Source organism: Astyanax mexicanus, chromosome 1 (assembly GCF_023375975.1).
Source record: "Astyanax mexicanus isolate ESR-SI-001 chromosome 1, AstMex3_surface, whole genome shotgun sequence".
In the NCBI taxonomy this organism is placed as follows: domain Eukaryota; kingdom Metazoa; phylum Chordata; class Actinopteri; order Characiformes; family Acestrorhamphidae; genus Astyanax; species Astyanax mexicanus.
This window is the reverse complement of record NC_064408.1, coordinates 114,572,677-114,597,936: the sequence shown is the minus strand read 5'-3', so window position 1 is coordinate 114,597,936 and position 25,260 is coordinate 114,572,677. Positions and strand designations below refer to the sequence as shown.

At 35.8% G+C, this 25,260-nt stretch overlaps 2 protein-coding genes across 3 annotated transcripts in view; one reads left to right on the top strand and one right to left on the bottom strand.

Annotated features, from left to right (window-relative positions):
* rgl2 (ral guanine nucleotide dissociation stimulator-like 2) overlaps positions 1-4,161 on the top strand; it is a 65,216-nt gene extending 61,055 nt beyond the window's left edge. For both annotated transcript variants that reach the window (XM_022668648.2, XM_022668649.2), the window contains one exon: positions 227-4,161. In XM_022668648.2, coding sequence (XP_022524369.2) covers positions 227-408 — 182 coding nt within the window. In that variant the 3' untranslated portion in view covers positions 409-4,161. The remainder of the gene's footprint in view (positions 1-226) is intronic.
* Positions 4,162-8,438: 4,277 nt separating this feature from the next.
* dnase2 (deoxyribonuclease II, lysosomal) lies at positions 8,439-25,112 on the bottom strand. Its single transcript, XM_007242127.4, has 7 exons — positions 24,958-25,112; positions 23,652-23,747; positions 23,284-23,443; positions 19,224-19,314; positions 17,587-17,751; positions 12,856-13,083; positions 8,439-11,428 (listed from the first exon to the last, which is right to left on the bottom strand). Exons 2-7 carry the CDS (start codon positions 23,744-23,746, stop codon positions 11,061-11,063), a joined length of 1,107 nt encoding a protein of 368 aa, XP_007242189.3. The 5' UTR covers position 23,747; positions 24,958-25,112; the 3' UTR covers positions 8,439-11,060.
* Positions 25,113-25,260: the final 148 nt, after the last annotated feature.

Sequence of the window (25,260 nt, the reverse complement as noted above, 5' to 3'; positions counted from 1 at the left end):
TGGATTCATTCTGTCTGCAGTGAAATAAAAGTAAATATAAGAAACAGTGTGTTATTTTGATAAGCATTTTTCTGATTTGGGTTTATACTTCATCTCTTTTATCCAGAGGTTTTTCTTTATATTAATGACTGAACTGGAATCTCCCTGCTCTTTTACTGTAAGTCTTTTCTGTGTTTTTTAAGTGCTTTGTTGAATTATGAGCTCTTCCCATTTTCCCCCCGGACAGAGCTGACAATACCCGCCACAGGAAATGTCTTCTACGCCATGACCTCAGCAAGCATGGACTTCCTGCTCAGAAGAAGAGGGGGAAACACGCCGGTGGGCTCTCCATCGCTCAACAACGAAACCAGCGCAACTTTTCCACGAATCAAAGCCAAGGGCCGGCGACTCGTCCGAACACTGTTTTAACGCCAGTCCAAACAACTCCCGCGCTAGTCCCTGTAGTTCTGTAGACACAAATGTGAAGGTAAATGTGGCAGTACGTTCCTCCTAATGTCCTGTAGCTTATAGTACAGGTTCTGTCCTGCTTAAGGAATTAATCTGAGAGCGCTGTTTGACCAGCAGCCACGCTAGAAAGGAATTGTTTACACAGGAATCGACACAGTTTAGCCTTTGCCTGTGTAGTGTAGTCAGTTTGCTGTTTTTGTTTTTGCACAGGTTCTACCAGGCTAATGAAGCTAATGAATGTAAAGTAACTGAGCTCATGACTCCTGAAGACTCATATTCTACACTAGAGGAACTTTAGCCTTTTAAACCAGACATAGCTTGCTTTGATTTGATTTCTGGTAAAAAAGAAATCAACTAAATACACAATAATCAGATAAAAAAAACATATAAACTAGAACATAATTGGAAATATATATGATCTTTACCATAACTGTGGTATACAGCTCTGGAAAAAAATAAAAGACCACTTCAGTTTCTTCAGAATCAGTTTATCTGATTTTGCTATTTATAGGTTTATGTTTGAGTAAAATGAACATTGTTGTTTTATTCAATAAACTAAAGACAACAGTTCTCCCTAGTTCTAAATAAAAATATTCTCATTTAGAGCATTTATTTGCAAAAAATGAGAAATGACTGAAATAACAAAAAAGATGCAGAGCTTTCAGACCTCAAATAATGCAAAAAAAACAATTTCAAATTCACAAAGTTTTAAGATTTCAGAAATCAATATTTGGTGGAATAACCCTGGCCATGTTCTCCTCCACCAGTCTTGCACATTGCTTTTGGATGATTGTATGCCACTCCTGGTGCAAAAATTCAAGCAGTTTTATCTTAGTTTGATGGCTTGTGATCATCCATCTTTTTAGTTTGGTAAATCAAGGAAAAACATTATCATTAAGTGGCCTCTTATTTTTTCCAGAGCTGTATGGTAAAGATTATATGTTGTCCGGCTGTATTTAAACCTGAATTAGGAAACAATCCTAAACCCCTCCAAAAAATGCACTTTAGTATCTTGACATTTTCAAACAGCATAGAATCAGTATTTACACATTCTGGACCCTATCTTAAACCCCAGCAATAGTCTATTTTCACGCCTTGTGTCTAAGCCATTAAAATAGCATCAGAGTTAAGGAATAAATCTACACCGGTGGGCGTGGTGGTCTGAAAGTGAGGTGTGTTCAGGTAAATTTCTAGCGACGGAAAACACAGGTGCACCACTGACTGATTAAAACCCTGTCAACAGTCAATAGTCACCCATCCATACCTCTCTCAGCTACGCAGGTGCACCCAGTGTGTGTACACCCTCATACCTTACACACAAACAAACAAACTGCAGAGCACAAACCCAACTTTTACATCAACAATAAACAATATAAAGAATAAAATAACATTGCTGTTCCTTCAAATGAGCTGCTGGTGTTTTAACGCACCAGTCAGAGCACACCTGGTAGGGAATGAAAACTGGCACACTGATTGGTTTATTTCATGTTACACCCAAAACACACCTATGATTAATTAAGATTTTTCTTTACAGTGGTGATGGTAGGGGGGAAAAGGGTTGCCTTAAGTACCATCTAAAACCACCAATGAACTTGTTATTATATGTTGTTATTATGTGTTGCCCTTTGTGGAATGAACAATGCAATAACAGATATAAAAATATCAGCTCTGGAAAAAAAATGAGACCACGTCAAAATGATCAGTTTCTTTGATTTTGTTATTTTTAGGTATATGCTTGAGTTCAGAAATCAATATTTGGTTAAATAACCCTGGTTTTCAATCACAGTTTTCATGCATCTTGGAATAAACCTCCACCAGTCTTACACACTGCTTTTGGATAACTTTATGCCACTCCTGGTGCAAAAATTTAAGCAGTTCAGTTTGGTTTAATGGCTTGTGATCATCCATCTTCCTTTTAATTATATTCCAGAGGTTTTCAATTTGGTAAAATTAAAGAAACTCTTCCTTTTAAGTGGTCTGTTATTTTTTTGCAGACCAGTATATAGAAGGCAAAAGCTTGTTTTAACTAGCATAAGCCAATTTTTATTTTTAATGAACTTGTGCAATAGGAGTATTTTGGAGACATTAAATTCTCCATATGTCTTTTGCCAATGTGAACAAGAATTTGGACTTCAATTCCTATACTTTTCAACATTTCACACCAAACCACTCTAAATTAATTACTTTATATTTTAGCGATTAATTTAAGCCACATTTTTGAAGGGTTGGTGGAATTTCCCTTTAAGCAGCTTGCGGATGTTGGTTACTCTCGGCTGAGTTTTGCACTAATTTTAGTTTTCATGGGTTCGTATAGTTTCAGCTTTTACAGTGATGAGTTCACTGTCATGTTGCTGATGTGATGCTTTTTCAGGTCCCTGTCTACCTCTAAAACAACTAATACAATTACCGTCAGTTTCAGCCAATCCACAGAGAGGCTGCATCGAGCCTTGAAGCGTGAATTATGAACTATGGAACCACAACAAATGATGTATAGCACTTAAGGTACTTACACAGGTTCAGACATGCCTTACAGTCCACTGTTAACTGAGGGAACCCGTTTTCCATACTGAGTCTATGGCTATGTTCACATTAGCAGGCTGAAGTCACCCAGCTCTGATTTTATGTGGAAAAAGATCTGACTTTTTAAGTCATTTTCATTTGTGGCTCTAGATCTGATACATATCAGAATTATTGATATTAGACATGAATGTTAATGGTCAGTGTCAATTTATGCACCTTTTTATGGAACCCATTTTTGCCACTTGAAAAAATAAGGGTCCTCCAGATTATAAGTCATTATTATGAGGTATTAAGTCATAATAATGAGATTAAAAGTCGTTATTATAAAATACTAGGTCAATAATGACATTAGAAGTCGTTATTATGAGATACTAAGTCATAATAATGAGATTATAAGTCATTATGATAAGATACTAGGTCAGTAATGACATAAGAAGTCGTTATTATGAGATACTTATGAAGTCATAATAACGAGATAGTAAGTCATTATTATGATAGAGTCAGTCATAACAATAATATGATAAGTGATTATTATAATTTACTAAGTCATTTTAATGAGATAATAATTCTGAGATCTAATAACTTTGATATACTATCTCTTAATAATGACTTACTGTATGATATTGACTTCTAATCTCATTATTATGATTTATTATCTCATAATACTGATTTCTAATCTCATTATTATGATTTATCTCATAATACCGACTTCTAATCTCATTATTATGATTTAGTATCTCATTATTATGACTTTTAATCTCATTATTGACTTAGTATCTCATTATAGTGATTTATAATCTCAGTATTATGACTTAGTATCTCATTATTATCAATTAGAGACTCATAAGAATGACTTAGTATCTCATAATAAGGACTTACTCTCTCATTATTATGACTTAGTATCTCTTAAAAATGACTTTGTATGTCATTATAATGACTTTGTGTCTCATTATTATTAAGTAGTATCTCATTATCATGGCTTAGTATCTCATAAAAATGACTTACTATCTCATAATAAGGATTTACTATCTCATTATCATGGCTTAGTATCTCATAATTATGACTTACAATCTCTTTATAATGGCCAAGTATCTCATAATAATGATTGACTGTCTCATAGTATCTCATTATTATGATTATGCTGGAGAACTGAATTATATTTTCTATTGGTAGAAATGGGCTTTCATAACTTTTTTGTCTGTAATAAATGTGAACCGTCAAGAAAGAAATCTGAATGAATTAATGATGCCAGTAATGTGAACGTAGCCAATATAACCAACTTTAAAGGAATAGACATGAGAGAACAGCGAACACTGCTAATCTCGCTAACAGCTAATGAGAATGAATGATATTGAGAATGATATTAATACACTTCCGTTCACTGCTACGTTATCATATGTGGTGAAGCTGTTCCTTTAAAGTATGTTAAGTAGCAAAGACCTTTGCAATCTGAAACACTGCCAGTCTTCTACCCTCTACACGTATGCAAGCAGACGACGTCACACTCAGCTCTGGCTGGAGTTGGACTGAACTGCGGATGTGGTTAGGATGCATTTATATGCTGTTTTTCACCTGTAAACTGTTTCACACGTAATGACACATCCACCTCCACCAACACTGTCAGTAACCAGTTAATATCTTCTTATGGTCTCATATGCAAGCAGCGATTATAAGGACAGATCAGAATATATATATATTTTATATATTTTACAGTTTACACACATTTCCTTGCAAATAAAACAGGCCATCAGACAAGACATGTTGGAGCTATGAGGCTAATGTTGCTACCAAGGAATAGAACAGGGGTCTGCAATAGGTGCCCCACTGCCCGCAAGCATGAAAAATCTGGCCTATGAGGTTGTTTGAACTATAATGAACGATAATAATAAAAAGCTTCTCTGACGAACTTTAGTTTACATTCCTCCCCCGGCGTTTTCACCTGTTCTCGTTTTTCCACCCGTTCTTAAGCTCTCTATTTCCTTATAAGGGCGTTTTTTCCCAGCTGTGTCACAATTCACTAGCCAGGGCAGCGGTAGTGTATTGGGTCGCAATCTTGACGACTCAGGTTGGATCCCACATGAGGAGCGTTGGGTTCATTTTTTTATTTTTTATTTTCTTCTTGGGTTTACATGCTTCATTTTCCAAAAACAGATTTTTTTTTTAACCCGCCACGCAATGGCTTGAAAAATATCTAAATATCTGGCCCACGGCCAAAACTAATTGCCGACCCCTGGAATAGAAGCTAATATGACCACGCATAATCATTGTGAAATATATTTTTTATCTTTCTGATATTAGCTTTTGCACTTTGTGGTCAAAGATAAATGAAATAAATGTATTATTTTTTATGGTTGCATTGATTTAAAATGATTTTTATTAGCTGTTACAACTGGCCCCTTAGTCTGTTACAAAACGAGGCTGTGGGGGATGGAAGTAGCGTTGGACTGCTGGATACTATCAATGCTGCTTCACTGTTGCGTTCCCAAAAGAACTTCTTCAAAAAGAAAGAAATCTTATAGAAATCTTATACCTTCCATAGTTTCCCTAAAGATCCCGAACTTCACTGTGAATGGATTCACTAAATCAGTAGAGATCAGAGATCTGCATTTCAGTTTATATGTATGTTACTGTGCTAACTAGCTAGTTAAGGGTAGTCAGAGACTGTAAAAAAGATGGACGCTGTGTGGCCGTTCCCATTCATTCAATGAAAACTAAGCCAAAATCTTCCTCCATGTTGGTGACCCTGAAACCCAAGTCTGCGCAGTAAAGACCAGAGGAGGGAGAAAGACTGTGGAGAATAAACCCTGCCCCTGCTGAGGGCTACCTCGAGGTCACAGGCTGCAGAGCAGAGCTGATGGTCTGTTATTGGTCCCGCCCATAACCAGCCCTTTTACAATAACCACACCTTTTTAAATAGAGCTGAATAAAGTTTTTAAAAACGAATTCTGTGGGGATATAAAAATTTGACAATATAAGCAGAGGTTACAGTAGCTGTTGCATTTAAATAAAGGAGGTAGAATTACAGTATATTAAAAAAAACGTGATTGAAGGTTGTCTGTTTTGCCATTGAAACCTATGGGGATGGGTGGAGTTACACAGCTTTCTGCAGCCGAACAGCAGGGGGCTCCCGGCCTGTGGTGGCTTCACTTTTGAGAGACGATGCTCTGTCCAGCTATACACAGTCTATAAGGCTAGTCATATTAATATTACCCAGCCAGCCAAACTAGCCAGATGAATGTTAGCAGCAAGAGACAGCAAGCTAGCTAAACGCAGTTCTCATTATATGACTTAATTTGCCCTGAACTGATTATTTTCTCAGTTTAACCTCAAAACGAGTGGGAGGGGGTCAAGATGTAGCTCTTTAGAGTAGCCTGCTTAGCTAGCTAACGCTAGTTAATGTCCTACTGTGAAACTCTGTCTTCAGCAGTTTCTTAAAGGTGGCGAGGAACGTTCCTGCTCTGGTAGTAGGTATACCGTTGGTTCCACCATTGGGGAAATATATAGAGCTAAATATTGGGGTATAAAGCTCACTGTTAGCTACATTAGCCTTATAGCTCCTTGTAGCTAACTGAAAAGTCAGGTTTCATCCATTGAAACTGTCTTGGCTGATCGACTGATTTGCAGCAAGAAGCAAAAATGTGTCATTTTAATTTCTCAACAAACTATAGCTTTATTTCAGTGCTTTTTAGAGTAGTTAAAGCGGAGATTTGGCTGCGTGGCTGTTAAACGCGACACACTGCACAAACCAGAGCGTTCACAGAGAACCACAACACTAAAAAACCTTTCTCCTGAACTCTACTATTAACTCCAGATAGGTGTACAGTTATGACGTCCTTGGTTATAGCTTTAACCAAAAATATATATTTAAAAAAATATTAAATTAAAAAGCAGCTCTGGTGAACCCCGTGTTAGCACGCAGAATCTCCAGACGCTGTTGAAGCCTGGTCCAGACTGAAGCGCTGGAGACGCTGCTGCCGCTGGGGGGAGGAGCCGGTGTCTCTCTTTGGCTTGGATGTTTCCAGCATTCGTGGTGAAGTGCCTTGTTTATTGGGTGCTCTTGCTTCTCTGCAGATATAAGGAAAGTGTGTTCTGCCGTGTTGCTCAGGATAAGCTAATGTGTACATTCAGTCCTGTATAGTCTTAAGCTGGATTCTGAACATGTATATGCACTATATATACACACACCACCTATTCTTGTATGCAATAAATTTTCATTTTGATATATATTTATGTGTGGACTGCTCATTTATGTTGTGACATTGTGTTATTAATGTGATTCCACCTTTAGATTGATATACAGTGGCGTATATCAGTCTAATTCCCTTACAGATTTTTTTAGTTTTTGTTTTTTTGTCATACTGATAAAAAAGTTCTGGGGATCATCAAGTTATTGGTAAATGTGAGACAGGCCGTTGTGCTTTTTGGTCAGCAGTGTTTTTATAGCCAGTATCTTTCTTATTATTGAATCACAATCTCTTACCTTAACCGAGGCGAGTGAGACCTGCAGTTCTTTAAATGTTGTTCTGGGTTCTTTTGTGACCTTCTGGATGAGTTGTTCATGCCCTTTTAGAGTAATTTCGGTCGGCCGGTCACTCCTAGGAAGGTTTACCACTGTTCCATGTTTTCTCCATTAGTGAATAATAGCTCTCACTGTGGTTCTCTGGAGTCCCAAAGCTTTAGAAATGACTTTCCAGACTGATAGATGATCAATGACTTTATTTTCTCATCTGTTCTTGAATTTCTTTAGATCAGGGCATAATGTGATCATAATTTGTGATCTTGTATCTTCTTCATGTTGTCAGACAGGTTCTTTTTTAATTATTTCTTGATTCTACAGGTCTGGTTGTGGTTAGTAGTGAAATTGAACTCAGCTTTTTAAAAATTGTGATTAATCACAGTTAGTTTATGGGGAGGGGGGCAAACATTTTTTCACAAAGGTCTAGGTTGGTTTGGATAGTTTACCCTAAAATCATCACTTAAAAAGTGCTTTTTATATTTTTCTGGTATTATAGGTTGTTTGATAATCTGAAAAATGGTATGACAAAAATGCACAAACAAAATAAATCTGTAAGGGGCAAATACTTTTTTACGCCACTGTATGGCTCTTAAATTAAACAAGACCTACTACCTATGTACTAAAACACACTGACATGTCATAAGTCATGGGACATGAACTAGTTTCATGTCCCATGGAAGCCAAAGAATCACGGACAATCCTATCCAGACGGCGCTGGTCACGATCATTACTAACCACTGCACAGTCCACTGTGGGTGATAATGCTGTATTTAAAAGTTTCCTGTTGCACACATCACACCGTGGATGAAGAAATGTCAAATACTAGGGTTAGACATGCCAACTCAGTTACAATACCCAATCCTTCTCCCAGAGCAAGTGTCTCAGACTGCCTTCCTTAAGTTTACAGCACAGCCTGAGGGACTAGAATTGAAAGTAATCTTCCATTGGACAAAAGTGCAGTTCACACATTTAATTATAAACAATTTACATTTCCATCACATTAAAGCACAAGAGCTCAGCTCTGTTACTCTGATACTGGGAAGAAATGAAGCTACTATGGTCCAGTTTAACCCAGAAGCTGCTGCAAAGAGAGTATTGTTAATTTTTTTTATATACCATGATAATTTGTTTGACCTTACTTCCCATGTGTATGATATATTGCAGTTAATAAAATAAAATTTAGGAAAACAGGCATACTAAAAAAAACAGTATCATATGTATAAAAAATCTGAATAAAAGTAAAGATACATTTTTTCCAATCAGAACAGCGGGAGCTACCAACAGATTACAACACTGCTGTCTAGAGGAGTTTAAACATAACACAAAATCTTTACATGTAAAATAATCACAATTCAATACAGTGTATTTGAAAATCAATACAGTATTGCAAAACAAAAAATTGTATTCTTTTGATATATTGATTACTTTCTTATACCCCCAGTTGGTGTATAAACTATGTGGGGACAAATATGGACACTTATGAACATTTGTATCAGAATGTTTATTGTTTCAAAATGAACAAAATGACAAGTTAACGCAAGTTTGCGCTTAATCATAAAAAATATACCCAGGTTTTGGGTGGCGCAACTGTCTAAGTGCTGACTCTTAACATTGGGGCAGATTTTCCAGATCACAGACATAACAGAATTTGTATTAGTATTCTCCTCCAAGCATAATAAGAATTTAGTTGCCCAGTGATGTTGTTAAAGATTTTAAAGATATTGAACTGGTTTGATGTGACTGAGAAGAAGAAGTACATGCTAGTCTTCACCTTCTTCAGTTTATCCAGCACATTATTAGCATTATTTTATAGGAGGACTCATTACTGCTGTCTGGGTTCTGAAAACGACTTATTATAGAGATTATAGAGAAAAAAAATCAGTTCAGTTTTGAATACTGAAATGGTGAAAGATTGGATAGTATCAAAAAGGTGTGCACTAGTGTGGAAAGACTATTCATTTCCACAGAGATACTGTAATGCGAGTTTAAAAGCTTCCATTGTGTCATAAGCATGCAGCTCACAAGCCTGGGGGAAGATCAGTGACAGTCTCTCCATTCATCTGACTGGAGTTTAATGAAAAAAGAAAAAAAGTGCCTCTACAATCCTCAGATACACAGAGCTACCATCCTCAAAAACCCAGCAACCATCTGATACAGGAGTGGAGGATGTTTACTGTGCAAACAAGCCGAATAACACTGTATAAAAGCTTATTAATCTCACCTCATTAATTAGCCTTATTACTTGTACCAAGTTACACACAATTCTACGTAAACTTACACACACAGTGCCATTAAATAATGTCTAACAAATATATGGAAATCAAGTCTTTATAAATCTCCAGTGTTCAACATAAAACACATACATGGTTTATGATTAAAAAATACAATCTCAGAAACAGCAGGAGACTAAAAGTGCAATAAAACATAAAGCTTAAAAATCCCAAAAAGGACTATTCAGAATTTAGACCTGACTTATAAACCAGTGTACCCATAAACCACCTGATCCCACAACAGATTCCCAACACTGTCTGCTATATCATTATTATTATTAAACATATGCAAAGTAAACCTATCTATCTCTCAACAGAGCCAGAATTTAACCCACGCAGGCAAAATGGGATTTTGTTATCATCAGTGTTTTAACAATTGCATAATAAATATGCAATAAAACCAGTGGGTGTTATATGGAATCCTTAAAAAATAAACTATTTGCAAGAGTATTAACTGATTCCTGAATAGTTTTACTAAACTTGCAAGGACTGGTTATTACTGGTGTATTGAACCAGCATTGACTAGATAATGACTGGGTTATTAAACCAGCATTGACTGGGTAATAACTAGGTTATTGTAACTGAATTAACTAGGCTATAACTAGGTTTTTGCAACACAATTAACTAGTTTATAACTGGATGGGATATAACTAGGTCAATGCACCTGTATGGGTTATGGCATTAGCCTTGGCTCGTTATGGATGGGTTTTTGCACCTGTGCAAAATAGATTAAAACTGGGATAATTCATCTCTACACTGATCAGGTTATAACTGTGTTATTCATTAACCATGTTATAACTAAGTTATTGCCTTAGCATTAACCATGTTATAACTAGATTATTGCCTCTGCAGTAACCCTGTTATAACTAGGTTATTGTCTGGGCATTGACCGTGTTATAACTAGATTATTGCCTCTGCATTAACAGGGTTATAACTGTACTTGCATTAAACGTATTATAACTACTGATGAACATGATGAACTGCATTAACCGTGTTATAACTAGGTTATTGTATAGGCATTAACCCTGTTATAACTAGGATTTTGCCTCTGCATTAACTGTGTTATAACTAGATTATTGCCTCTGCATTAACCCTCTTATAACTAGGTTATTACCTCTGCATTAACCATGTTATAACTACATTATTGCCTCTGCATTAACCCTGTTATAACTAGAATATTGCTTCTGCATTAACCATGTTATTACTAGGTTATTTCCTCTGCGTTAACCATGTTATAACTAGGTTATTGTCGCTGCATTAACAGGGTTATAACTGTACTTGATTGACTTTATTTCTGGCCTAATTGGTTAATACAGCAGGGCTGTCTCACACTGCTCCACCGCCCCGCTGCAAGAGTCACACTGCAGCGCCGTGGCCCGATACGCCTTCCACACCACGGCGTTCTTATGGCACACCGTTCCCCCGCCCCTCTTCTCCTCCGCCTCGTTCCTGTTAATGTCCCCCACACACACCCAGTCTCCGGACACGCTCGCCGCCCACTTCGAGTGGTCCTCCGTGGACTTGAAGGTGAGCTTCTGGCCCGGGGAGAGCAGCTGAATGTTCAGGACTTTGTAGGAGGGGTCGCAGTCGGACTCCAGGATGCCGGTGGAGCGACGCCAAAACTGAACCAGCAGGTCCGCCTGCAGCGCCGGAGCCACCCACGAGTGATACAGGTCTGAACAAGATCACACAGAGACATTCAGGTCAACTGCTGCCTGTAAAAACACACTGAGCACTGAAGACTGAGCTAATAAGAGTAGTTAAATCAATTTAATCTGGAGAGTAATGGGTTATTTGCAAAGATAAGTATGAACGTAAACCATTTGCATATGGTATATACACTATATATATATAAAATATCTCCAACAAGACTTTTTTTATTGGAAGTCAGTGAAAAAAGATACTTTTTTAATAAATATTTTTGAAGCATTTATATCTCTCCCTTCATAATGGAATGAACAAGCACAAGGAGAATAGTAAAAAATATAATTTTAAAGGTTTTTTTTTTAGTGGAAGGGCAAATATATGTTTGATATCAACCAGACACAATAATCACTATCAGTAAACAAAAGACTGATTACAAAATAAGGTTAAAGTTTATATTGCGAATATACATAAGAGCACCATAAAATGTGCATCACAAACATTTAATGATAAAATAAAAAAATTACACATTATTAAAACATAACTTTTAAAAATACTCTTAACAAATTATAAAAAGCAGGTGTTCCAATACTTTTTTCTACGTAATGTGTTAAAACTTGTGAAGTTTGGCTAAAGTGAAGATTTCATTAAATTATTACAGTTACACCTATATAGATCAATGTGATGTTTATAAATGTATATATAACTATTTTCAGTACCACTTTAAAATAAGACTACCTTTATAAAGGGTTTATAAATGGTTTACAATTTGTTTATTAAGGGTTACTAATTAGGTTGTAAATGCCATAAAAATCATTAATAACCAGTTCTAACACATATAGAAAATGCAACAATATAAATGGCTGTGGGTTTGCAAAAAACGGGTCTACGTACATTGCTACGTATGTGTTATAACTGATTATTAATGATTTTTAAGGCATTTACAGCCTAATTAGTAACCATTAATAAACTAATTGTAAACCATTTATAAACCCTTTATAAAGGTAGTCTTATTTTAAAGTTGTACCCTATTTTCTCACTGAAATCTCTCAAAATGCAACAAAACTAAAGATTTACATTGTTAAAATAGGTGTATGAATTATAGAAATGCCTTTGCTGCCCAGTGCTGTCCATCCTTCAAATCTACACTTTTTACTGGTTACTTCTAAACCCTATAATTCGGTATTAAAAACTGAATCAATAGCACTGTGTGCTCTGTGTTTAGACGTTACAATTTGTCAAAATGGAGAAATTTATATATTGTTCAAATAGAATAAAGGTCTTTTTGAAATGTTTAAAAGTATTTTCTGTCCAATACGTTATAAAATTCTAGGCTTTTTATGTTTTATGTTCCAGTTTTATGAAATACTATAAATGTACTATGCCTGAGTGAGTTGTTTCTGCCAGTGGGGGGAGACAGAGTGATTCTTTTCTTGTTCCCTCACTGCAGACTCTTACCATTATCAAAAGCAGCTCCTTTAGCAAAGCTGATGAACTCCTTCCCGCCCAGCGAGAGGAGGGAGACGCTCCGATTGGCTGAGGAGTAGGAAGGGGGTGGGGCATTGGAGCTGTTCCGCCTGTGTTGGTTCTCTTTACACAGATTAACCATGGAGGGCACTGAGGAGGCCAGGGGCTCGGGGATGTGACAGTCGTAGACGTGCGGCTGGTTAATTTTCAGCTGCTCACCTGTGGAACATATCAGACCTTTTTAAACTATGAGCTCAAATGTTTATTAACTCAGTAAGAAACAGTCATGAATCAATAGTGTATTGATAACAGGCAAATTAAAGTTTACTCAGAAACTGGAGATAAACTTTATCAGAACATTTAAATATTAAATATTCAAAGCCGAGAGCTGCTCTTATCTGTGGTGGAGTTTTATACAGTTTATGACGTATAATTTATTTTACCATTTTTATTATGGAAGCACTAAAATGCATGAATGATTATTTTGGGGCAAAAACAAAATACTAAACATTTCTTTTGAAGGTTTGCATTAATTTTGCCATTTATTTACATCTAAATTAATAAATGCCGTAAATAGAATACATTTATTTTGTATTTAGGAGGACCTGATGCTACAGCCTTAAATATCTTGTATCAGTTCCATTTTTGGTTGCCAAATATTTAGTGCATTCGTTCTGGAAATGTTGTTTCTAATAGTCCAATTATAACATTACTGTGGAGTTATATAACACAAATGAGTCATAATTCATTTTGATAACCATATTTCATCCTTTTTTCAGACGTCAGGCGAAAACATTGTATCCCCAAAAACATCTTTACAGAAGACAAAAATCTCTACGTTTTAATAAAGGTCAGCATTAAAAGATTTTTTTTTCACATCATTTTGGAGCATTTCTGTTGGTCCAATCATCTTAAATTAATTAAACTGCCAAATTTACATTGTTGACATTTTACACCTGGTCAATTCATCTGTTTGCAGTATTAGGATTATAGTTTAGAAAGCACATTGAAGTTCTAGAATAATTACAGGCTGTAATCCTTTATTTGTTTCTCTGCATACTTTATTATTATATTTTATTTTATTTTTTTAGTTTTTTATTATTGCTTTTTAACTCATTTTATTTTGTTTTATTTCTATTAATATTATTATTTTTATTACATCTGCTTATTAATTATTGTTTGTTTATATTTAATTGTATTTTTGTTCGTATTATGTAAAAGTTTTAGCTTAACTCATTTTTGTTGTATTAATCTTATCTTCTTTTGATCTTAATTTCTTATCAATTAAACCATGTTTCATAATAATAATAATAATAATAATAATATATTTTTTAGTCTAATTCTATTTTTTAAATCTATTTTTATATTTTATTTTCTGTTATTTTAAAATAATTTAACTTATTGTCTTTGTCATGTCAATCTCTGTATTTGTAAATGCTCGACTACATTGAAAATGAGGGTTACCCTCAAGATTGATTGATTGATTGATTGATTCTTCTTTCATCCTGTTTCTCAATACTGAAAACCTCACAGAAGAGAAAAACACCACAGATCAGCTATTATTAGTATTATTTGGGTGGTGGGTGGTTTATTTTCAGCACAGCACTGATTAGCATGGTGGTGGTGTATGAGGTGTTAGTGTTTGTTGTGCTGCTGGTACAGTGAGAGGATCAGTTACAGCAGTGCTGCTGGAGTTTTTAAACACTGTGTTCGTTACTCACTGTCCTCCACTGAATAAATAAAGTAAAGTCAGAGATGAATCTGATGAATCTGTTGCTGCACAGTTTAGAGTGTTGGTCATAATGTTCTGACTGAACAGTGTACACCTGTAGTTTAAAGTGATGTGCTGTGAGCTATTTCAGCTGCATCCAGTAAGATGGACACATCTGTACAGTCCCTACGGCAATCAGACACAAACTCCAGCATCCGCCGTCAGATCAAACAAAAGGAAGAGCAGCTGTGAAGTGTCATCAGCATAATGAGACTCACCTGACGAGAACGCCATAACCTACGGCTCGGTGGGAACGGCACTGTCACTATGGTTACAGTGCCAGATAGATGGATTACTCTTGCCGTAGCTATGGCAACTGCTCCCTTTGCATGATTTGCTCTTAAAGCATAAGTGATCAATGCAGACGCTTCCATACAGTGTTTACTCATGATGCTTCAGTCACAAACAGACAAAGCCAATCAAAGCTGCCTTGCATTTTAAGCAGCAGCATCAGTCTCACACTGAGCTAGTCCACACATACACACTCAGACGGCACAGTGGCCTCATGTTTCTATATAAATGTATTTGAGATATTATTTAAAGTTTGTCTCTAAAGTGTGCATGTCTTTAAAGTGACGGTTTATGGCAGCGTTTGCTTTGCTGAGATGATCAGAAAAGACGTGTTTGTCTAAAGTTTGCTTTTTCATTTTTGTATTAGTGCTATAAAGGCTAGTAAGGCTGTGTATTGGAAAGAACCCGGCAACATGGTACTTATCACAATACAGAGGTTGCAACTCGACAAGACAATAAAAAAATATTAATCAGATTAATACAGGAAGCACAGCCCATACACACTGTCTGGTAGCTCGTCAACCCTATAACCCTATTATCAATGACCCTGTGCTATAATCATAGTTTACTGCAAATATACTGCATTAAATCTGAGTAAAAGGAAAATGTACTTTTTTATCTGGTGGTCGGTGTATAAACACAAAAGGAGATGAACCCCTTACTGCCACCAATCTTCTTTACATCAAAAATCAATACATCCATGCATTTTTGAGAATCGATACAGTATTGCAAAAGCATAATTTTAATACTTTAACACTTTAATATACTGATTTATTTATTAAACCACTATACAATATAAAGTAACTAACAAGTAACCAAAAGCAGTTAAAAGCAGCACTTTTTTGGAATTTCTGACACTATATGATACACTGTTATGGATAAACATGGATAAATCAATCAATCAATCAAACAATCAATCAACCTTTATTTAAAATCGGAGAAAATTGAGGGTGGCCCTCAGTTACAATGTACCCGAGCAACTAAATAGGGAATGGATTAATAAAAGTTGTTTATAGGGTTGGGCGGTATTGAAGTTTTTCATACCGTCATACCGTCGTCAGATTATATGGCGGTATACGGTATTACCGGCGCGGAGAGGGGGGGGGGGGATTTATATTATTTTATTTTTGTACCTGTGTGTTTTGATATTTTAGAATTCGTTAGATTATATTTCCTTTCGCATTTTGAGCTTTAGTTATGTGCTTTCCTATTTCATATCTATTTTTCTGTTTTTATTAAATGCTGCAGAGCTTTAAACGCGCGGATGATTTTTTTTATGTATATTTTTTTAGCTTTGTACCTGTGTGTAGACTACTTCTTTTTTGTTATTTAAGAATTCATTAGATTATATTTATTTTACCATTTTGAGCTAAGTTTAGTTAGTTATTTTCCTATTTTATATTTATTAATCTGTTTTTATTAAATGCTGCGGAGCTTTAAACGCGCGGATGAGCTCGCGTTCAGTCTTGCGTTCACGCTCGGGTTCAGGCAGACAATCTAAACTCTAGTATGCAGAACTATATTATTATTGTTATTAAATTTTCCATTTTTTTAAATAGCAGGATACTTTGATTTTTATTTCTCAGCCCGGACGAGACCCGGCCCGAGGAAAGTAATGGATCAGTCCAGGCTCCAGGAAATAGTCATCTGTTTTTTAATACTATTTTTATTTTATATAAAGCTATGGCCTGATAATCACCATATAACAAAGTATTACTGTTAACGAAAACGAACGAAATAACGAAAACTGAAAGTGAAAGTTCCCCTTAACTGAAACTAATAAAAACGGTAATTAAAAGAAAAAAAATAAAACGACTGAAATTACAGATTGAATACCCTAATTTTTGTGTTTGTTAATTTATTTCTAAGCGCTGTATCCACTACAGCAGCTTAACAGCGGGTGGTGTTGTGCCGTTTCTGCTCGCGAAGGAGAGCCGGGGTTCAGATGTCGGCAGCGCGCTGCTGCGAGCATTGTAGCGGTCCGCGGAATTGCTTATATTTACAGCGCTCGAGCTAGCTGCGAAATAATGACAGAAAACTCTGAGGAAACTGCAGAATTCTGTACGGTATTAGAATATGAGCGTGAGTGACTGTTTTGTAGAGAAATAGGAGATGAGGAATATTTAAGGAAACAGCTGTAACTTTGAGTAACTCACACTGAACACCCCATGCTGCAGGATAACTGATAAATCTGATCATTTCGGTGGTTGGTTAGTTGTTAGGGATTTATTGTCACTTCAGCACAAATGTGGAGGAGAAAGTAAAAGTAAGAATTTAAAGAGTAGGAATCATAAAATCATATAAAGGGAATAAAACTAATAAAAATGCAACTACAGATGAATAAATAAGACTAAACACATACAAGAGTAAAATATAAATAAGCAATAATTAAAACAATAAAAGAAAAGAAAGAAACAATAATAAAAATGTGAAAAAAGTAAGGTACATAGCTAAAAGTAGTCTAAACTCAACATAGTGTGTGGAGAATTAGCACAGTAGCACAGTGCTTATTAGTGCACATAAAGTTCCTTTGCTTGTTAGCAACATTAGCCTTTTAACTCCAGTGCAAAACATAAATTCTCACCATTTGAAACAAAGAGGAAACTGACCATATAATGAGTATTATAATGAGTATTATTTTTTAATCTTTAAATTCTTACCTATAGTCTCGAAGCGGTCCAGAGGGTAGGTGACACAGATAAAGTTTTGTCCATTCTGGGTCCCAGACTCAGGGTAGGAGAATTTTCCTTCTGTTTTGAGAGGTGGAAAGTGTGGAGTGCTATGAACCAGCCAGAAACCCTGCTTATCATCAAACAGGACCACACCTGTATAGAAAAAGAACAGACTTATAGACAGACACTTATATAGCAGCTTTCTCCCACTCAACACACTCAAGGACGCTTACAATTACATTCCACACACACACTCAACACACACTGCTGAGAAGCGACAGCCAATCACACTCAGCATACTCTTACACGGAAACCACCGTCTACCTGGAGGGCACAGAGGAGTTGACTCAGCACAGGTTGCCAATCCATATCTATGTTACACACCAATTTTTCTGTGCAATTTAGAACACCCAATTTACCAGTTCTCCATGTTTTTGGACTAGGGAGGAAACCCACACAGACATGGAGAGAACATGGGAACTCTACCCAGATAGGTGGAGATATGGAGCCCAAGAACCCAGTGCTGGGAGGCGAATGTGCTCACCACTAAGCCATTAAGCAATTAAGTGCATAGTGGATGACTCTTGATAATCTCGATAACTGCCACCTATTACTGCTGCGCGATATGATGATAAACATCGTGGGGACGTTAGAAATGTGTCTATCGTGCTGCTTCCATTGTCCCTATCGTTTCTACAGTAATTTCATCAATTATTCATGTAAATATATAAATTAAGCTACGATGAAATATATTGACGTGGTCACTTTGTATAAACTCAGTTTACATAAGTGAAAATAATATAATCTTCGCAAGTGGTTTTGTGACATGACTCTGCTTATGTTATTTGACGGACACTTCAAAAAATGTTAATTGTTAATTAATATTTTGACTCAATTTAAATACCTGTATAATTTTGAAAAAAAAATTGCTACTGCATCTACCTCATCTGTTTTCATTTAAAGGTAGTAATTCTCATTTGTGAAAGTTGGGTTTAATGTCACTTTGAAATAAAGCTGGAAAAGTTAAGCAATGATATTATTTTGTCATATTTTTCGAAGAATAACTGAAAACATACTCAAATGTGTTATGTCATGATATATATCGTTATCATGATATAAAAAATTACATATTGTGATATATGATTTTTCTCATATCACCCAGCACCACCACCTGTAATGCAATTTGAAGACTCTTAAAAATCATATTCTAAAATCTCTTTTCAAGACCTCAAAACTACTATAAATGAATCCAGTCTAAAAACACTGTCCATCATTTGTGTTCTACTGTCTTTATATGGTGGCACATTGAGCTTGGGCCCAATGATTGCTACTTGTGATGTGCCAGACATTTAAAGACAGACTTGCAGTTACGAGATTTACATAACATTTAAAGAAATGCTAAATTCAATTGTTTGGTTGCTAACAAATATTTACACAAATAAACCTCACCCTACTTTTTCCAAAATGAAGAATTTATATTGCTTATATTGCCAAAACATTTCAATGCACGTATGTCTTGACATGATGTGCAAATGACAAATAAAAAAAGACAGTAACATACAGTTTTAGTGAATTCAGAAGCCTTAAGCAAGAACTGCTGTATCCGGTACACTGTAGCTCCTCACCTTTGGTGTGTCCTGCACTCCTGTGTGCATTTTCCAAACGGTCTTTTTCTGGAGGCTGATCATTGTACAGGATGTACCCAAGTTCACCTTCCTGAAACACAGCATAAAGTTCTTATCAATCAAAAAGCACCCTGCATAGACCTTCATAAAATACACATTTATTTTTTACCAAATGTTTGGGACACTTCTTTTCAGTGAAATCACCTTTAGTAAAGCAATCTTACGTACAAGCTTTACCCAAAATTATAGCATCGAAAATCGCAACCCGAGTCTGTATGCTTTTTTTAAATTTTCTCTCAGCTTATATTCTCTACCTCAGTAAAACTGTCTCATATCTGCTGTATTTATTGTAGTTGTTGTTTGTTGCACTTTATGTTGCACCATGGTTCTGGAAAAACCTAATTATGTTGCAGTTTGTACTTGGCAATAAAAGCCTCTTGACATGATCAACAAATGCATGCGCACAGCTGATCATTTAAGGGTCCTCAAAGTGCGATTTGTATTTACCGCATTTTTCTCACTATAAGGCGCACTTGAAATCCTTTAATTTTCCCAAAAATCTTAAGTGCGCCTTATGTATGAATTTTATCAGTCAGGTTGTAAGGAGCAGTAAAGCCACTCTGCTGAAGTGCAGCGTTATACAGAAGATTCAGTTTAATTCTCCCACTCCCTCATCACTGAGGCTGGAACAGTATTAGCATTTGCAGTAAGCGCTAGCTCTTTTGCTTTTCAGAGGTGAGTATTATCGGCCTGTAGTCTGCTGCTAACTCCAGCTACCACTACTGGAGCAGTATTAGCAATAACTGCAGACGGCGCTAAGTGCTAGCTCTTTCGCCGTTCAGAGGTGAGTATTATTGGCCTGCAGTCTGCGTCTTTACCGTGTTAAAACAAGCTATGTGGGACAAACTGCTAGCTAAATATGGCCTGGGTTTACCAGAACACTCAGGGTTCCTCAATGTAGCTCTGTCAGGCGGCATTAGCGGCTAACCGATGCTGCTGCACCCAGCCTTAGTAGAAATCTGGAAATTTAAGCTTACTGTAAATAAACAGAAGTGATTTACTCACCCAAATAAACAGTTTTCAGGAGAGAAATCAGTCTGGAGATTTAGTGCTCGTTTGACTTTGAAATATACATTTTTTAAGAATTAATTTACCTAACTTAGCTTTACTAAGTGGTGAGACCTGCTGAATTAGAAGGAAAACATGGCAACACCCTTGTTCCTTACCAGTGTCACATCATGTGCCTTATAATCCAATTAACCTTATATATGAAAAAAGACCAGAAAATAGAAGATTATTGATAATGCTCCGTATAATTCAGTGCACCTTATATTTGAAAACAGACGTTTATTGATAATGTGCCTTATAATTTGGTGCCCCTTATGTATGAAAATAGACCAGAAAATATGTTTTTTTTTTCGATAGTGTGCCTTATATATGAAAATAGATGTTTATTGATAATGCACCTTATAATATGGTGCGCCTTATGTATAAAAAAAGACCAGAAAAAAGACGTTTATTGATAATGCGCCTTATAATCCGGTGCACCTTATAGTACTGCAGTAGAGTAAAATTTAATTATACTCTCCACCTGTAGGGGGAGCCTAAGAAAAGAAAAGCACAAATTCTCACATAACGCTGCTTTAAATGTGCCCCCACTGTTCACAAGGGTGTTTAAAAGTAATAAAGTAAAACTGTTTTCTCTGAACTGATGGAGTGGCATTTGTCATTTATGAATCACAAATGTTATAAAACTTAATGGATTGGAAAACTATAGAATGGCCCACAAACCATTGCCAACATACACTGACATGCTCAAGTCATCAGACAGGCAGTATTTAAATTAATTATGACTTTCAATAGCCCACACCAGTACAAGCTGTGAGGTGTTATCTTGTGCAGTGAGTGGTAATGGTCATAACCAGCAGTGAGACACACACACATCCCCCAGGTCAGTGCAGCGTTCCTTAGCTTCCCTGAGACATAGCAAAAGTCATGGGACACACTAAAAGCTTCTGTTCTATGACTTTTGGCACATCACGGTAGTATAGTGAGAATAGCACTGGGGCTGACACTGTATTCTGAAATGAGACGTGTTGGATCTTAAAACAAACACACTTTTTCAGCAGCTGAAACTGTGAAGCAGCAGCTTCTGCTAAGCTGTGAAAAGGAGATTGATCTTCCTCTCTCATGCGCGCAGCAGCAGCTGAAGAACAGCAGACAGTCGAATAAGCAAAACTACTTTCAAGTGAGAGCCTAAAACAACGCCTTCAATCAAAATCTCACTTCTGCAAAGAGGGGCGAGGGGGACGTCTGTACGTCAGCAAATTTAGAATAGGAGAATAAAGACAAAAGTAAAAACAATTACTGGCTGCTGAATTGTCATTCTGAACACTGTGGTAGGAAGTCTTATTGCAAGCTGTGCACTAACAGAGTAACAGAGAACCTCACAGAGCGAACTAACCTCAGTCCGCCTCAGAGCCCCTGTACTCTCTCACACACACACACCTACACGCTGCAGTGTTTATCTAGATATTACTTAAAATATACAGCATTTTAATACAGATAATAAGATATGTTATTGTAATTTGCTAGTGATGCATTGAACATTTGGCAACCAAAAATTATTCGGCCAAAAATGGCAAAATTTACACTTTTATGCTTGGCTGAAGTAAAAAGACTAAAAGTTTATAATAGCTGTCACAATAACTGCATTATTGACTTTTTGTACAATACAGAACATGATTTTAATAAGTTTTGCTGATATTGATATCATCCATTACACTTTCCTTGTGTGTTTTTAGTTTTGTATATGAATTAACTTTTTTTATTATTATTATTTAATAAAAGCATGCAGGTATGCATCTTATATACCATTTGTAATGCTTTTTTTAACAAAAAAAAAACCTACACATGAATACATGGAATTAAAATTTCTTTAAGCTCTCAAATTTTCCCCCCTTCAACTGACCTAAGATCTCTCTCCACATACGCATGTCTACACGTGTGTGTATATATGTATATACATATTAGATAAAAAAAAGATGTAATATACAGAAAAACAAACAATGAGATCAATCACAATGCACTTTTTTTATTTAACTACACTGTATGCCATATCCCATGCCTGGAGTGTTTTAAGGCTGGCTACATGCATGTGAAAAACAGATGTATAGATGTGACACAATGACCAGCGCCTCAAAATCAGCATCTTTATACACAGAATATACACTTATAAAGTAGACAGAAAAACAGTATACCTCTCCCAAATTATTACTAAAAAAACATTTAGTTGTCCTTTAAAAATGTAGAATAGCATTATTACGCTATAAGATTAAAATATTTGATGATATGCATTAGTGTCATTAAATCATCATTGCCTAATGAAAAACAAGTTTTCTATTTTTGCTGATTTATAGTTTACTAAATCTTTTAAACACTAAAAATTTCTTGACAAATGGACCAACAGAAATTCTTCAAAATGACAAAATTATATTTTTACACTGACTTCCATTAAAAAGTAAAAATCTTTTTTTCTCGCTCCAGTAAAGTTACTGTTTTGGGGATACTCGTTTTTCATTGGACAGCGACAAAATGGTCCTAAAATGACAATAATAAAGATTATCGCAATTAATTCTGAGACAATATAAAGAACAGTCATAGTGATGGACCTAGTTTATATTAAACAATATTGTGCTTTGTTGCTATGTTAAAATATTCAGCAATTATTTTCATATTGCAGTTTTGCAGTTGCCTTTTCTTTGAAAAGCAAGACTCAACTACATTTGAGCTATGTAATATATTCAACATGGAAAAAAGGGCTAAAAATCTTTGAAACATGTGAAAACCTGTTTAGTATTCTGCCTTCAGTCAAAAAAGTTTTATTTTGCTCAATTTTGGCAGAATTTTTTAATTTAAATAATAAAATTAATTAAGTGCATCCCTAAAATATACACAGTCATTTTGATTAACATATAGCCTATATACACTTATATTCAGGGAAGAATTAGACAATACAAAACATCTTTATGTCAAAGTGAGAACACAAGTACAAGAGTACCTCATAGAGTGGCCCAACAGTCCGTCCCAGAGCCCCTGAAGTGTCTTCCACAAACACGCTGCCATCCACCCATCCTTCACTCTTCTCCTCCAGCAGAAGGTACTTCAGACCCTCCTCTCGGGGAGCTTCATGTGGACGGGGGAGTTTGTAAAGGTAGAACCTGAACAAAAAAGAAAGAACAAACCTGAATTTTCTTTGAAAACACAGTTTAATCACTGGTGATGCTTTATCTAGTATTATAAAGGACCCTAAAGGCTCCTGTGTGTGAGAGATTTTGTGTAAGAGACACTTTATTTATTTATTTTAATTATCAGAAGGATAATCTGAAGGAAGGATGATCAGCATGAATAACATTTATGAAACCCAACCAGTCAACAGTGTTGCCTTGATCATCATAGCAGGACAGTGTGGAGTTAGCGCCCTCTGCTGGCTGAAGCAGGAGGAGCAGGATGGACAGGAACATGCTGTGCACAGAAAAAACAAGAAATGTATTATTTATCTATAACTCATTACTGGAAACAAATTATCAGCAACTTCATCATGAGTTATTTAAGATTTTTGGTTTCTTTTAAATGTATGAAACATTTTATATCATTTAAAACTTTCACATTTATTTTGTTACATTAGTTTATTCTTGAAATTAATAAAAAAAAAAACAATGTTTTGTCATATCACCTCATATCACCAAGAATATCATTATTGTGGAAGAACCCTTCAATACTGCGCTATAAGCGAGGATGATGTTTCCGTGTACTTTAATACGCAGACACATCACAATATGCAGATGCGTATTATATATATATATATATATATATATATATATATATATATATATATATATATATATATATATATATATATATATATATATATGAATCAGTTTCTCTGATTTTTCTATGTATAGGTATATGTTTGAGTAAAATGAACATTGTTGTTTTATTCTATAAACTACAGACAACATTTCTCCCACATTCCAAATAAAAATATTGTCATTTAGAGCATTTATTTGCAGAAAACGAAGAATGGCTGAATTAACAAAGAAGATGCAGAGCTTTCAGACCTCAAATGCAAAGAAAACAAGTTCATACTCATAAGCTTATCATACAGTTTTCATGCATGTTCTCCTCCACCAGTCTTACACACTGCTTTTGGATTGCTTTATGCTACTCCTGCTGCAAAAAATCAAGCAGTTCAACTTGATCATCCATCTTTCTCTTGATTTATATATTTTAGGAGGTTTTTAATTAGGTAAAATCAAAGAAACTCATCTTTTTGAAGTGGTCTCTTATTTTGTTCCAGAGCTGTAGTTAACCCTAGCTAACTTATTCGACTAACTAGGTTAACTAAGTAACCTGTATCTTCAATTACAGGTATAAAAACTTCCTTAAACGCCTTTAAACAGATAATAGCAAAAATATGTTTATGTCTCAGTAAAGACATACAACACAGCTGGATCACCTGAGCACACACTACTGTTTACAAAGCTTAAGTTTTTGCCCTTTTTTGGGAAATTTCCAGTCCCCCTTACATTCTGCAGCAAATACATTCGGACACTCGGAAGTGCTGTACATGCGACTGAATGGAGCGTCGGTATTATTTTAGGTGGACTGAACAGTTCGACTAAGTTTCAGCTAGCTGTTTAACAAACATTACAGTAGAGCAGAGCTACGTTACCTCGGCGAGTTCGGGCGGCAGCTGCCTTCCACTGAAAGTTAGATGTAGCAGAATCAGCAGCTTTAATAAACAAATGAAACACTGTAACCATGAACTTCCCCCGAAACTCCGCTCCTCTCTCCCTCCGGTTGTTTCATTTCCACTCAGAGAGGCGTTCCCAAACCGCCGAGCAGCAGCACGAGGAGGAATGCAGCGTTCAAGAGCGCAGAAAATATAAAACCTGATCAGTTTAACCTGCTGTACTTCAGTTTGAGTTATCTATGCTCTTCCTAAATTACCAACAAGACAACAGTTTGTGTTTCT